Source organism: Lampetra planeri, chromosome 60, assembly GCF_965212315.1.
Source record: "Lampetra planeri chromosome 60, kcLamPlan1.2.h2, whole genome shotgun sequence".
NCBI lineage: Eukaryota > Metazoa > Chordata > Hyperoartia > Petromyzontiformes > Petromyzontidae > Lampetra > Lampetra planeri.
In genome coordinates, this window is record NC_136166.1 from 3,367,043 (window position 1) to 3,382,865 (window position 15,823).

General features: G+C 44.5%; 1 protein-coding gene across 2 annotated transcripts in view; it reads left to right on the forward strand.

The window, feature by feature from the left end:
- Positions 1–611: 611 nt before the first annotated feature.
- LOC144736273 (tumor necrosis factor receptor superfamily member 14-like) overlaps positions 612–15,823 on the forward strand; it is a 33,316-nt gene continuing 18,104 nt past the window's right edge. The window contains exons 1-2 of one of the 2 annotated variants that reach the window (XM_078618900.1): positions 612–701; positions 3,611–3,725. In XM_078618900.1, coding sequence (XP_078475026.1) covers positions 3,666–3,725 — 60 coding nt within the window. In that variant the 5' untranslated portion in view covers positions 612–701; positions 3,611–3,665. The remainder of the gene's footprint in view (positions 702–3,610; positions 3,726–15,823) is intronic. The other variant, XM_078618901.1, reaches the window with a different exon arrangement.

The following is a 15,823-nucleotide window of genomic DNA, read 5'->3' on the forward strand; positions in this document are numbered from 1 at the left end:
TATCTACGTGACTTTACCGAAAGACCCAAAGAATATGAATTCCTGCAGTCACGAAAGCTTAAAGTCAATTATACTTTAAATTTCGCACGTTTAAAAAGTTGTTCAAGAATGGAAAATGTTGGGGCCGAAACGTAGCTCATCTATTAATATGGGACGGAATCAATGGGGAAACGATGATCGTTTAACGAGTTTTCGCTTTTCGAGCAATTTTCGCGGAAGCTATCTTGCTCGTTAAGCGAGAGACGGTCTGTACAAAGTTTGGGCGTCACTACAGGAGCCGTGCAGTGTTGCGACCCGTCCCCGCAGACCCCTTACTGCCACTCTCAATTTTGGAGCTTTCGCCACCTCTGTGAATCTACTTTGTGGCTCTGCCCAATGTGTGAATCTGCCCCCTCTCTGGCCCTGCCCCCTCTCTGGCCCTGCCCACTCTCTGGCCCTGCCCCCTCCCTGGCCCTGCCCCCTCCCTGGCCCTGCCCACTCCCTGGCCCTGCCCCCTCCCTGGCCCTGCCCCCTCTCTGGCCCTGCCCCCTCTCTGGCCCTGCCCACTCCTTGGCCCTGCCCCCTCCCTGGCCCTGCCCCCTCTCTGGCCCTGCCCCCTCTCTGACGTAACCCTCATCGCGACCAAAATACAGGCGGCCGTGGAGGGGAGGACAAGCAACAACCGCAGATTTCGCTCGCCCAGCGGGTTGGCTGTGTTCGAGGTGAGATGGGGCCTTGCTGCTGTTGCTGAGTCTGTGGCTCTGTGTCGTTTCAACAGCCCCTCAGCGCTTGTGTGTGAAATGACTGCCAACTTTGCTTGGCGAGTAATACATCATCATAGGGGAGAGAGAGAAAGAGATGCGGCGGCGGGGCTAGACGCGGTTGCTACTGGCCACCCCCGCCAGTGCATTCGCTCGGACCTCAATAGGTGCTCGCTAACAATATCACTTTGTCACCAAGGAGTCTGATGAAGGCTGTAAGCTACGAGGGGTGGCTATTGTCGGCTTGTGTGGCTCTTCTGCAGCATGAGCTGCTACCAAATCAGATAACTCCGCTCTCCTAACTTAAGAAGGGTTCGTGGTGCAACATTACGGTTCTGTTATATAAACATCTGGATTCATGATTTTTTTTTAAAGCAAGCAAACAAAGCTTTGTTCCGGAGTCTCATCGGCAGGGTCAGTCTTGAGACGTTATAGGGGTGGTGAGTTTTAGCTTTGGGAGTTTTTATTCCCATTGCTGAACTGTGGCCGATTATGTAAGGTGCGGATGTCTAATGTGATTGTATTACACTGGTCAACAAAAAATAAACATTTTTTCTGGCCTGGACTTTTGCAGCTGTTTTAGAATAATTTCAGGGTGCTGATTCCAAATCTGATCTCAGATTTGCTCTATCACATCTAATTTTTAAATCCTTTATTAAATCCTTTATATTAAGTTCGCTTGCTTGCGTGCTTGCTTGCGTGCTTGCTTGCTTACGACCGTGCAAATCTTTCGGTCGTTTTTTAACCCACTTCCCGTGATCCAATCGAGCTGACATTTTCCACATAGACTCGTTGTGCGAGACAATTAATGTTCGTGAAAAAAAATTCCCAAAATTTGACACTTTTTAGGCAAAAAAAAATATTTTACATATATTCAAATATAACTCATTCATGGATTTGGCTGAACGTCACAGTGTAAGAGCCCAGAGCGTAACCCCTCCACAGGCCGTGGCGGAGTAGCGCAGTTGGTAGCGCCCTCGCTTCCCATGCCAAAGGTCGCGGTATCGATCCCCGCGTCCTACACAGGCGAATATATTTTTAAATCCTTTATATTAAGTTCGCTGCCACGCATATAAAGGATTTATAGTGAAAAACTTTGTTTTTACGGGTTATACTTATTATGCTATCGGCATACCCCATTTTCATTGATTTTACCCGAAATTAACTGTCACTTATGATTGCAAGTTGTTGCGAGTCAGTGACTGCTTTAGTGTTAAAATATGGTGCTGTATTTTTAGGATAGTGTGTTTATAATATAATTTTATGTAGATATCCACATTTATTTCATATTTTTCTTCTGCAGTTTTTATTGAAAATGCAATATTTTATATCTCAAAAACCTGATGTGATAGATGCCAGATTTGGAATCAGCACCCCAAAATTACCTTAAAACCGTTGGAATACCTTATGCCAGAAAAAGTGTGTTGACCAGTGTTATGTATACAGCTGCTATTGCTACACGTGCTTTAATCACCATCGGTCATGATCAGTCCACTGCTTGATGAGGGAGTAATGGTGCTGTGATTTAATTTAACATGCCTTAATTTAAACTCGACAGCGAATAGCGGGCATTGGATTTCCATGTGCTCAATTTTGTGATGAATAGATTACGTTGATGTTAAGCTTCACCCTGCGAATGCTTCACGTGCGTTAATATTGCATACACTACATTTTATGCACTATGTAATAACATGCAAAATATGTAAGGTATGTATTGGAAATTGATTGATTATTGTTTAACACTGCTGTGGCATAACCGTGGATTCTGTAATATGCAGTAAGCACTTAAATAATTTTCTATATGCTGTACAACACTGAACACGCTATGTTTGGTGATGACACAGTTATCAGCGATGCACAAACACATTGGTCTATAACGCTTGTTGTGACCTTAAAATAAACAGATATATGTGAAGGTCATTTCACGAAACGTACATAATTGATGCAATTTTGCATGCTATAAAGTAATGTACATTGTAAATATACTGTGTGCATTATGCTAACGTGTGTAAACTATCATGTAATTTACTATAGTGCATGTACAGTATTTAGTTGTGGTAGTCGGTACTGTATCTAACGCCGTATAAACTACGAATAATTAAGTATGTGTCCTGTATGAAAATACTGTACTGAGAGTATACATATACAAAATTCGAGTGAAGTACTGTAATTATGTACAATATACTGTATTTAGTGTGTACATTATAGACATTGTAAGTACTGTACTGCCAATGAAGACTGGAATTATTGTGTGTAAATATACTATTGTATATGCATTGTCGATATGTATGGCACTTTGTGTACAAAATGATAATCAAGTGAGGGTTTGCTTCATCACCAACGTCGCATATGCACCCTGACCAATTAACCGTCCACACCCAGTACAGAATTTGTGTAACGTGGATATATTCACAACATCCGACCTTCCTGCACAGTAATGGATAATTATCAATCTCGCTTACATTCACGTTCAGAGTACGTTTGCACGATATTTTGTTCAGTGTGATAAAAGGTTTAACTGTCATTTACTATAGACGTTCACAAAACTGACCTTTTCACATCATGCCTTTACCTTCCAGAGAATCGCTTATGTGACGTGCTCTGTTGACAAATTAGACTGTAATGCTATATAAATCGGGGAGCAGGTTGAATCAAATGAGTATGAATAATACAAACAATAGGAACAACTGCACTCAAACTTTCCAAGCCATGCGTTCTTCAGTCTGTCATCTCCAAACCGGGATTTGAATTTATTTCCATAAATTCGCCCGTGTAAACTCATACAGAAGTGCTCGCATCTGCTCACCTTTGCCATCTGCCTGATATCCCTGACTTGTGTGTCAACGCGTCCTTTCATTTGTCTTGTCCAGCTGTGCCACCCCTTTTAAATCGACTCCCGGATGCTGCGGGAGCTGAGACCCGGTCATGTCCACAGCTCCAGCCACAGCGAAAGTCTTCGCTGTCATCGTCTTGGGCATGTGGCTGGTAATGGCATCATCCTCCTCCACAACTCAGTTCTTTTTCCCTTAACAGCGCAATTTGTTTATATGGTATATTAATAAGTAATAGTTATTTATTTAGACCTTTAATCATCATATGCGCCCCAGTGGCAAGATGTTAGTTTCTTCGCATTATATGGAGGACGTTGTAGGTTCTATCCCGACGCCTGTATATTTGGAGTTTGCCTGTCCCTCCCGGTGGTTGTGTGGATTTTTCTCCGGGTCCTCCGGTTATTCCCTCCACATTTTTTAATCAACGTGCATTTAGAGTATTTGGCTCCTATAAATGTCCACATGATAAACCATTTCATTGAGATATCATTTTTGGCCAGGTCACTTCTGAAAAAGAGCTATATAGTTCAGTGGGCCTTACCTGGTAAAATTAAAAAAATAGATTATAGTTCGGTTTAGTTTTATCATGCTTTTGGTGTTTCATAAATATTTTTTGGGAAAATAAAAGACTAAAAATATACGAGCGCGATAATCATGATATTTTGCAAAACAAACAATATCATTAGCGTGGTTCCTATATCGCAAGGTATATATATAGACATATACTGTATTACCATGTACTTATTTTGTCAGTCCTGTAATAATAATTACTGCCCTTTGCCAATCTACTGGAAGAAGGCTTCCCCATGACAAGGCGTAGATGTGTTGACCACCCTATGCCTCTATATAAGGAACGAATCAGTAAGACTTCTCCACAAATTTGGCTGTCGCCTGATGAAGCTAGTTGTAATTTCTGGCAAAACGTCATACTCAGTTTGTAAATGTTGTGGCTTGGCTCTCCAACACACCGGTGTGCTGTACTAGTGACGAATTGGCATGTTCTATTTACGTGACAACCCTTGCTAGTTGGCTGTGTCGGGTGGTGGCGGGTTTTAACGGCACATTTATATATTTACGCGATCTAACCCAAAACCTCTGTTATGGAATACATAATGGCCGCAACCTGTAATGCTTCCTTACACAGGTAACATTAACATTTCTAAGAAGTAATCAATTATTCCACTTACGAATCAACACACATTGTGTGGGAGTGAAAAATCTATTTTAATTGATTAAAACAAAAATGTAGGTGCCTTGTTGGCGGTTGTGTCTGCACAGGCACATCTTAAACATAAACGTACTGCATTTGTTCATAGTGTATTTTTTTCTTCCTGACCTCTATTCTATTTCAGCTCAGGCATTTGTTTACTAATATTTACTGCTGTAATGTTTTCATTCATTTGTCAGTGGTCGCCAACAGTACATTATCATCACCACCACCAACCACATGGCTGCTGAAGCTTTATTTTAATATATCTTCCTGTTATTCCTGTTTGTTTGTTTCTCTTTCAATCAGTGTTCCTTGTGTTATCAAATGCGAATAATGGTAATATATTATAGTTACAAATAAGACTGAAGGCGTGCTGAAAAGTCTAATGAGATGGAAGGTGGCATGTGCCGCAAATATCCCAAGAGGTTCAGCTGGAGATGGTTATGCATGGATGATGGGCAGGGAAAGAGGAAGCCAATGGATCAGTTGGTGGGATAATGTGAGCAAAGGGACAGGACTTTCCATGAGAGACACTGAAGACCGCAGCTAATGGAAAGCATCTGCTGTCATGATCATCGACCCCCAGTTATGATGATGACGTAAGATAGATTAAACCTACCAGGGTAAGAAGCTATTCTGCCAAAGTATTATTTTTTTTGGCAGCAGGAGGATAGTTTGTTGGGTGAAACACATCAATGATTTCTGCCATTGTAGGGATTTCTGGGTGCTCATGTTTTTTACTGCTAATCAAAGCTCCAACATACATTATTAATCAGGCACAAGTGCGATCTCTCCTGATATCAGGTTGACTGCTCCCCAATCTCACAGTGGAAACCTGTCAGGACAAAAAGCTACTCTTTGCATGATGGAAACCATTTGCATTTGCAGGGCATTAACTTTTCATGATATTCTGCGAGTTTTCCTGCTGTTTGGCCATTTATTTGCATCAAAAATTGTGGAATAAGGGGTTGTAGCAAAATTATTGACAACCAAAGACTCTTTTAACTATAATATTTTGTCAAATACAATTTAAACTGCATATAAGCACACCCTTTCGCAGCAAATCCAGGTGTGCTTATATTCGAAGCGTGCTTGCAAGATTCCCATTTTGCATTCCCCCACCATTGTCATGTGACAAATAGAAACACACAGATGAGAAAATAGAATCGGATTAAAGACATAATTTATAACTGTTAAGGTAAATGGGCTTTGGGCAGAATGTGTCACTGGAAGGGATGATTGCTGATGTTCTGGAATAACGATGATAGAGTGGCAGCCGAGGAACGGAGCGCATCCGACAAGACGTGCACCTTGAAGGTGAAGCGATCAACTTGGTTTGCATGCAGGTGCTCGGCGGATTACTAACTCACCGGATCGTGAGACATGGCGGGCGGGTGGGCTAGAGGAGCCCTTCACCCAGCATTGGGTTTATAGTGGCTGGTCGTGCTGAGTGGATGACTCTGACGGGCGGGCATGGTGCTGGCCACCCACCTCTCGACCCCTCGTGTTTTCAAATAATCTATTGATGAAACAATACTGTACCTGCATATTCCTGGATTTATCTAAAGCGTTTGATACAGTAGACCTATAGCATCGTATTAAATACACTTAGAAGCCTACGATTCACTGTGCACACAGTTAATAGTTTTAAAAGCTACCTCTCTTCACAAACTCAGATTGTATACACTGGTAACCTGGTGTCAAACACAATTGAAATCACTAAGGGTGTACCTCAAGTTTCCATTCTTAGACCTATCTTGTTCTCCCTTTATATCAATGACTTGGGTACACCATTTGAACATTCTGATGTTAACATCTTTGCGGATGACACTGTTTTGATAGTTGCTGGCCACTCCCCTGAAGATGCGTACTGGAAATGACAGCGATTTTATTACAAATTAACTAATCTCACTTAAGCTGGTTCTGAATGACAAATCAAAAGTGATTTGTTTTTCTCCAGGGAAAAGAAAACCGGAAATTTTTCCTAAGTTATTCACAATCAAATTGAACAGTTTGATCAAATAATTTACCTTTGGGTCATTATAGACTCTAAACTCACTTTCCAGATTCACATTGAATGCACTGGGAGGAATGCAAAATACCAAACTAGCTTTGCAGACATAAACATTGCTTCCCAGCTAAGTTTCGGTTAGAGTTGCTACCTTACTACCATTATTTTATCACTGTGACATTGTGTACCAATCAACCAATACAATGCTGAATAAGCAAATTTCCACTTATCATTCCACTTTGCTCTGGATGCCCCTTATAAGACCTGTCATTGTGACTTGTACATAATCGCAGAACGATTCGCCAGGTGTTGTTTATTTACAATATCCTTAGTGGTAATTCGGTAGAATGTTTGTTGGATCTGTTGACACAACGAGAGGGGCAGACCTAACCTGAGGAGTTTATCACTCCTTTTATTGAATATTGCCAGGTATAAAATAAGTTTTGGTGAAAGAGCATTTTCGGTCGCTGCCCCTAGTCTCTGGAACAATATGACCACAAAACTTTGTATGCAGTCATTGTCGTCGATCAATCACTTTACTTTTTTAGTTTCAAGTGAATCCTGCCTAGCTGCCAATGTATAAAATATTAGACCCGGTATAAATATTAATTGCCGGTAAGCGACCACTCTGTGTGCGTTGTTTACACTATGTTTTTTTATGGATGCTGTGTTTTTTTATTCCTCAATAAAACGCCATCGTGTTTGAGACTGTATCTCCATTACATTTACTATGGCAGATTTAAATTAGTAATTTTTAGAGATACAGCGTGGAATTTGATAATAATCTGAATTTTACTTCATTTTTCTAGAATTTTTTTTTAATATTGCACCTATGATTTGCTAGCATTTTTTATTTCACTTATCTGATATTATATTATTGGTTCTTTCGGTAAAGTCACGTAGAAGGGAAATAATAAAATAATATAAATATAAAACAATAACAATTCTCACGACGTTTCGACTGCAACACACCTGATGATGATTGCTTGTGTTGCAGTCGACTTTACCGAAAGAACCAAGAATATGAATCCCTGCAGTCACGAAAGCTTTAAATAAAAATGTATCTGATATTGTTTATTATTTATTTACTTTACTGTGACTTGTTGCGTATGTCAGAGAAGCGGCGATGTTGTTTTTGTTGATGAAACCCGATCTAAAAGCAGCTTGGCTCACAGAGTGTTTAAAAGAATAATAATAGGTTTTACCGTTTCTGGCAATAAAACAGGTGTTAAGCTGTTCAAACACGAAACAGAAACCTTTTGCAAGGAATTATGTCTGCATTAACCACGCATACTTGTGGTGAGCGTGCAAACAAAAAATTGCTTTGGTAATGTATGCATTCATTGTCTTTGAAACTGATTTGTCTACTCCAGAGACAGCCTTCTTTAGGGCCTAGTCTCAACCAGTGTTAGACCAGAGAACGCCAAAAGGCGAAAAGTACAAAGGTTAATTCAAAATAAACTGAACTGTTCGACCATCCTCCATAGGTGCTCACGAACAGCACTTGGCCCAACAGTCTGTTAAGGCTATATGGGAAATATTTGTCTTGGGGGGTGGGTGGGGGTAGATATGTGCATGTATGAGGGTGCGAGAGGGCTATGTGATCGAGTGGAGAGAGTGTGTGTGTGAGTGATTTCAAATGTGGCTGCAAGAAGGTGATATAGGCTATACGGGGGATCTTGCACTGTGGTTCTTCATGTGTGGTAAGTGTAACATTTTATGTTTTATTACCCTATGTTACAACTATAGTCATTTATATTTCTCATGTGAAAAACATTTGCTCAAGTAGAAAATCTTGGGGCTGAAACATGTCTCAACTTTTTACATGTCAGTCAACGGGAAAATTTTTGATCGTTTAATCAGTGTTCACTCACTGAGCAATTTTCACGGAACGTATCTTGCTTGTTAAGCGAGACACACCTGTATCATAGGAGAGTTACAGCTTTACATCCTTTAAAAAAATAAGGCTTGCTTTTCCAATGATAGCTTTCGATTTTTCTCTCTAATGTCAGCAAGGGCAATTCTTGTTAAACACACTTGGTGTACTGTCCCAGTGTTTTACACGTAAGTTTTCTTTCAAGATTGCATTGTGTCTCGATTGGGCACTCTGCCTGGTTCTTTGTAAAATAATGTTTAATCGATCGTTGGACGTTAACGCTTTCCTCAGCGTTACCGTTACTACCTCATAAATCTACAGTGAGCGGTCATCAGTAGCAGTAGCAAGGAACTAAATCCAGACTGTAACAGTGTCCACACGTTAAAATTAAAATTCAATTAATAATACACCCGGCTGACTGAAATAATTACTCAAATATACCACTGTATCTTTAGCCATGCCAATATCTAATTTGGCTTGCATCGCAGACGGGAACGATTCAAATGGTTGTGGTTGATAGCTTTGCTATTGCCTTCATTGACATGGTGATGAAAGGCTTCTGTCCATTGCTCACGAAATCAGCACTCATTGAGGTGAGAGTGATTGGTCACAAATATGTAAACTAAACTAAAAAAATAATTGTTTGTATTTTACCAGCAGGGCCCACTGAGCTATATAGCTGTTTTTCAGAAGTGACCTGGCTCCAAAATGATAGCTCAACGAAGTGACTTATGTGGACATTTATAGCATCCAAATACTCTAAATGCATGTTTGTAAATGTGGAGGGGAAAACCGGAGGACCAGAAGAAAATCTACGCAACCACGGGGAGAACATGCAAACTCCAAATATACAAGTGTCAGGGTTGGGATCAAACCCATTACCTTTTGCATACCAGACGAGGGAGTTTACATCTCGCCACAATGGCTCCCCATACACGTACAGCCGTTTTGCCACACCGTGTGGATTGTGTGGGTTGTTTGACCATACTTCACCATGCTGATCACTGCAGGTGTTGGTGAAGACAGCGAGCACAGACATGGTAAGATAGAGGTACAGAAAAACTGGATTTTGCCCACCACGTAGCAGTGCAGCTATAACAGCAAGTTGTGTGTGGAGCCCTTATTGTTGGGGGCCATCCATTTAGTACGTACACAAAAATCTGTTAACTTGACTCCTCCCTGTACGCATGCGTACTTTTTACACCCTCTCCCCCACCTGCGTACGTACGCTTGACGCCAATCCCCACCTGAATCCCATAGAACGGCCGATATTTAATCCACGCAGAAACGATCAAGGATTAATAATATGAACGTTTTTAAGCAAACAGATAGTCCACCGCCAGATTATCTAACTCATTTGAATAACCAATGTAGACAAATTATTATCAAGGCTTCACCCCCCCCCCCCCCCCCCCGTTTCCTATGCGTACGTACATTGTCAGTAGACCCCCCATACGCAAGCGTACGCATTTGGCTTAACCCCCTTACCCCCTCCCTCCTCCATGCGTACGTACTAAATGGATGGCCCCTTAGGAGAGGGCTCTTGTAAGATCAGAAGTTCATCTGGATTGATTCAAGCAAGGCAGACTGCTGGCAATGGGAAACTGCGTATTGAAACCGTTCCAGAGTCTGCATGTCTTGAAACAATGCTGCTCAGAAGGCAATGCAGTTGTGTAAGAAATACTTAAATATTTTAACGTGGAGAGAGGGGTCTTTGCCGGAGACATTGGTTATTTATTTTGTTGCGTATGGTGGTAACCCATCCAAGCACTGTGCAGGCTCAAATATGTTTAGCTTTTGATATAGGACGAGGTGATTTGGTAAAAGGCATTTCGAATGCAGGTCTCTGTTATTAAATATAATAAATACCCCTGCAATCTTTTTCCTGTGTTTTTAAGCTCAGGATTGTAAAAAATGCTCACAATCATTAAGGACCTTCATGATGGTGAGCGGGCCCGTGTAAAACTACATGGCCGGGAGTCAGAGCCTTTCCCTGTACACCTTGGGGTGCGGCAGGGATATCCTCTGGCTCCCATATTATTTAACATCTATTTTGACCGCGTAGTTCGTGAAGCCTTCAATAGCTGTGCCGGGGGAATTTCCATTTGGTACAGATATAATGGGAGGCTGATCGATGCCCGGGTGCGATCAAGGGATGGCTCCCTATTGGTCAATCACGTTATGTATCTTCTTGGTTTTTTTCGGTAAAGTCACGTAGAAGGGAAGTAATAAAATAATAAAAATAAAACATAATAAAATTAAACAATTCTCACGACGTTTCGGCCACAACGCAAGCAGCCGTCCTCAGGTGAAGAATGAGACACTTCAAGCTAGGAACTTACATATAAGCTGGGTTGGGGGTGGTAGAAGAGCGCCTTAACAAAAAGAATGTGCATATCAAGATGAGTTTAGCATATACATGGGAAATGCGCAGGGGGCGGGGGGGCTTCAAAGTCATACCATGCCCACGCACTATGCAGGATCAAGAGCACCAAGGGGGGGTGCAGGGATTAGCATTAACAAAGGAAAGGAATGCCAATGATATGTAGCTGCAGTAACTAAACAACACCGTAGAAAACTAAGGTATAAACTACATACAAAGACTAAAATATAAACTGCATAGCACCATCAGTATACTTACTATACTCTACAATAAGCTGAGTTACTAACAGCAAGTAATACATTACAATACTACGTCGTAAAAGTCATATAATATGCTTCCATCTAAACTTTATTCTCTTACATCAACCGAGCATATACCGTACTATATACTGCCATAGATAAACCCAACATTAAATTATATACTGTATTGCAATAAACCACATTTCAACATAACACTATGTATTATTCTACCTACCCTAATGTGTATCAAAATGGTTTATTACGTCCTTCCAATGATTGCTAAGCCAGAATCCATCTTCTCGATTAAAATTGTCTCTGTGTTTGTATATGTGGATCGCCTCATGAACGAATCTCTCATGATAGCCAGGTGGCTTGCAGAGAACCTCTGTCTTGGAGAAGTCAATGTCATGTGAGCCCACTGAGTTGTAACAGTGATCTGCCACGGCTGAGGTGTTTGTCCTACCGTGTTTCAGGTCAGCTTTATGTTCACGGATGCGGTCCGAGACATGTCGTTTGGTTTGTCCAATGTAACTGCTACCACAGAGGCAACTTAGTTTGTAGACACCAGGGTGCTGTATGTCTGGAACCACATCTTTTACAGACGGTACCAGATCACGGATTTTATGTACTGTGTTGAATCGGACCTGGATCTTGTGTTTAATCAGGATTTTGGAGATCTTTTTTGTGACCCCAGCAATGTAAGGTAAGGTGATGGTCTTGAAAGGCTCCTCAACAGGATCCTTCTTGATGGTTGGAGAGATGGCTTTGCGGATTGTGTAGTCGGAGTAACCATTAGCCTTAAGAGCTTGGCGTATGTGTTTGAGTTCACTGGAAATGTGTTCATGGTCGGATATGCATTGGGCTCTATGATATAGAGTCTTGATGAGGGAATTCTTCTGGGATGGATGGTGGTGGGAATCCGGTTTTAGATAAGCGTCCGTATGGGTGGATTTCCTGTAGACAGAGTGGCTCATTGAACCATCAGGTCTCCTTTTGATTAGGACATCCAAAAAGGGTAGCTTGCCATCTTTTTCGACTTCCATGGTGAATCTGATGGCTGGGTGTATGGAATTGATGTGGTCAAGAAATTGGTCTAGAGCAGGCCGGCCACGTTATGTATGCCGATGATTTGGTAATAGCTGCTCATTCAGAGGAGGAGTTGGAGACACTGCTGCTGAGACTGGAGCGTGCCACTAAGAGGTGGGGCCTTACCATCAGCCCCACCAAAACTAAGCACCTGCCTGGGTATTTTGTACCATCGGACACTCCACCCCCACAACTCCCAATCGGGGATGGGGCAGTAGTGGAGAGAGTGGAGAGTTTTCCATACCTGGGCAGTGTGCTTATGACCGGCTCCAGTTTAACAGCAGAGGTCTCACTCCGAATCAGTCGAGCGGCAATATCTTTTCATCGGTTGCGTAACGCTGTGTGGAAGCTACCTGGTCTGTCGCTCCGCACCAAGCTTCAGGTCTTTTCGGTCACAGTCATTCCCTCCCTTCTCTACGCTTGCGAAACGTGGACCCCCCTAATGAGCTCCTCCGGCAGGCAAGGCTGCGTTGTCTGGGTCATGTAGCCCGCTTGCCCAGCCACCGCATGCCTAAACAGCTTTTGTTCGGTTGGATCGAGGGGGCTAAACGGGCGTGGCACGGGCTAGAGAAGAGATGGAGTGATGTGGTACAGGAGGACGTGGCGCTGAGTGGACTTGCCAATGACTGGTACCAGCTGTGTCAAGATCGGCCTCTGTGGAGGAGGCTCGTGAAGGACGCTACTGGGCAGTTGGAGGCAGTCGCCGTCCAACAACAAAGGAGGGCGGAGGAGCGACGATCACAACAATAAGCGGAGCGCCGGGTGGCTAAAGCACAGCAAGTTGGTACAGTAGGGGGCACAGGTGGTGCATCAGCCAGTCATCTCGGTCATCTCGGTCAGTCGACCCGTGGCACCTGGGTCTGCCCCGTGACCTCCTGCCAGCGGGCGTTCGACACTTCACGTGGCCTCAAGGTGCACTTGGCCTGGCACAAGCGTCGTGGTGACGTCACCGCCACTTAGTGGCGAATGGCGGTTGTTGTTGTTGAGTGTGGCACGCTACTGGGCAATTGGAGGCAGTCGCCCTCCAACAACAACGGAGGACGGAGGGGCGACGCTCACAACAACGAGCGGAGCGCCGGGTGGCTAAAGTACAGCAAGTTGGCGCAGTAGGGGGCACAGGTGGTGCATCAGCCAGTCATCTCGGTCATCTCGGTCATCTCAGTCAGTCGACCCGTGGCACCTGGGTCTGCCCCGTGACCTCCTGCCAGCGGGTGTTCGACACTTCACGTGGCCTCAAGGTGCACATGGCCTGGCACAAGCGTCGTGGTGACGTCACCGCCACTTAGTGGCGAATGGCGGTTGTTGTTGTGAGTGTGGCAAAACAACAACCCCCTACCTCGCCGTGGTGCCGGATGGGCAACGTTGTCGTGGGCAGTGCCGTGGGGGGAGGGCCAATTCTGATTGGTCTTTCCCCTCAAGGCGTTTGTGACCACCACAGTGGCTAAATGGGTGGCTCTGGATGGGTGCGAGGGGCTGGTAACCCCTCCACCTTCAATTAATTACCACTAAACCACGTTGAAAATATCTAATAAATAAGCTTGTGCCGGAGGCCCCGGGGGGACAGGCATCTATGAAGTCTCCTGGCCAATCCCCATCTGGCGGAGCCAGGAGATTGAATCTTTACCCTCGGGGCTCCTCCAGAAACAACAAAAAGCCACTACGTGTGGCCACGTGGAATGTTCGAACGTTCACTGCGGAGGAGAGGCTGCCACTCCTCTGTCGGGAGCTGGACCGGTACCGCCTGGATCTCTGGCATTCAGAAGGTCCAGTGGACCGGCTCTGGCTCCTGCCACCATGAGGGGTGGACAGTCCTCTACTCGGGGCAGGAGACTGCCAAACAACAGGGTGTGGCTCTTCTTCTAAACAAAAGAATGAAGGGGACGTGGGAGCATAGCGGTGAGGTGTGGGATGCTGTAAGCCCCAGGCTACTTTGGGCTCGCCTTCCCATCAACCAGAGGCGAGGAGTGGTGGTCGTGGTTACTTATGCCCCCACCGAAGACGAACATCCGTGGAGGGATACAGGCAAGGCCGATGAGTCCGATGCCTTCTATGACCTCTTGTCACAGGTGCTGGCTAAAGTGGCCCCTCGGGATAGAGTCATCTTGTTGGGTGACTACAATGCCCGAGTTGGTCATTTCTTATTTCCTATGTCAGTTTATTTGGTATAGGCCTGTGAGCCATTCGGATCTTGAATCGGTGCAACCGCAACAAAACAAAAAACAAAAACATGAATAAAAAAACATCTTAAAGTGACTATGCGCAAACAGAAAAATCCAGGAAAAAACTGTCATTATGCTGGCACCTGGTCTGGAGTGATTGGAAGGCATGGGCCAGATCTGCTCAATAACAACAGTAGGAGGCTGCTAGATTTGTGTGCAGTTCATGGGCTTGTAATTACCAACACGCTGTTCCGGTATCGGCACATCCACACAACATCATAGATGCATGCCGGGTCCAAGCAAGAACATCTGCTGGACTACATAGTGACGGACCAGCGGATGCGAGCCCATGTCCTTGACACCAGGACCTACCGTGGAGCTGATCTGCCCTCTGACCATCGACTTGTCATCTGTAAGATGCGCCTGCCATTCTTCCACTCAGGTGGTGGGTGTACACCCAGGACCCCATTCCAACCTAAGGTGGCTTGGTCTCAGCTAGCTGATGGAAGTTCCAAGCGAGAATTTAATCATCGCTTGCGGCTGTGGTTGGAATCGTCCCCCACTCCTCCTGATGTCGAGGGTAAATGGGCGAGGTTTAGGACTGTGACTCAAAGCAGCTGCAATGGCTGCTTTGGGTACGCGGTCCAGACCTCCCCAGAGACCCTGGCTGACAGAGGAGGTGTTCAGGATGGTTGAGAAAAAGGGACAGGCCCACTCTCATCGGCTACAGCACCCCACGTCAGAGAATGAGGAGGCTTACCACAGCCTTCGCTCGGAGGTTCGGAGAGCCGTGAGGCGCTACAAGGATGGGTTGGGGGTCGCGGGTTGCTGTGGAGATGGAGTCTGCCTCAATGGCCTGCGATCACAAATCCCTATTAAACTCCATCAAAAATGTAACCTGCAGCGCCACATCTATTACAATCAGGGGAAAGAACGGTGATCCAATCTCCAACCCCCAGGAACAGGTTTGCAGATTTGCTGAGCATTTCTGTGAGGTCCTGGGGGAGGGGGAATCCCTCAGCCGAGAACACATCATGGGACAAAGTTGGGTTGACCCTGCTGAGGCTGCGGTGCCTCAAATATTGGAGGAAGTAACCCCCTGTTAGTGGCTGGCTGAGGTGCCATCCGTTGAGGAAGTACTGAAGGCGATTTAGAGTCTGAGACCAGTAAAGGCACCGGGCAGAGATGATCTCCCAAGCGAAATGCTGCAGGAGGGTGGCGTTTGTGTGCAGACTGCCCTACATTACATCATAACAACAGTCTGGGCCACTGGACGGGTTCTGCAGGA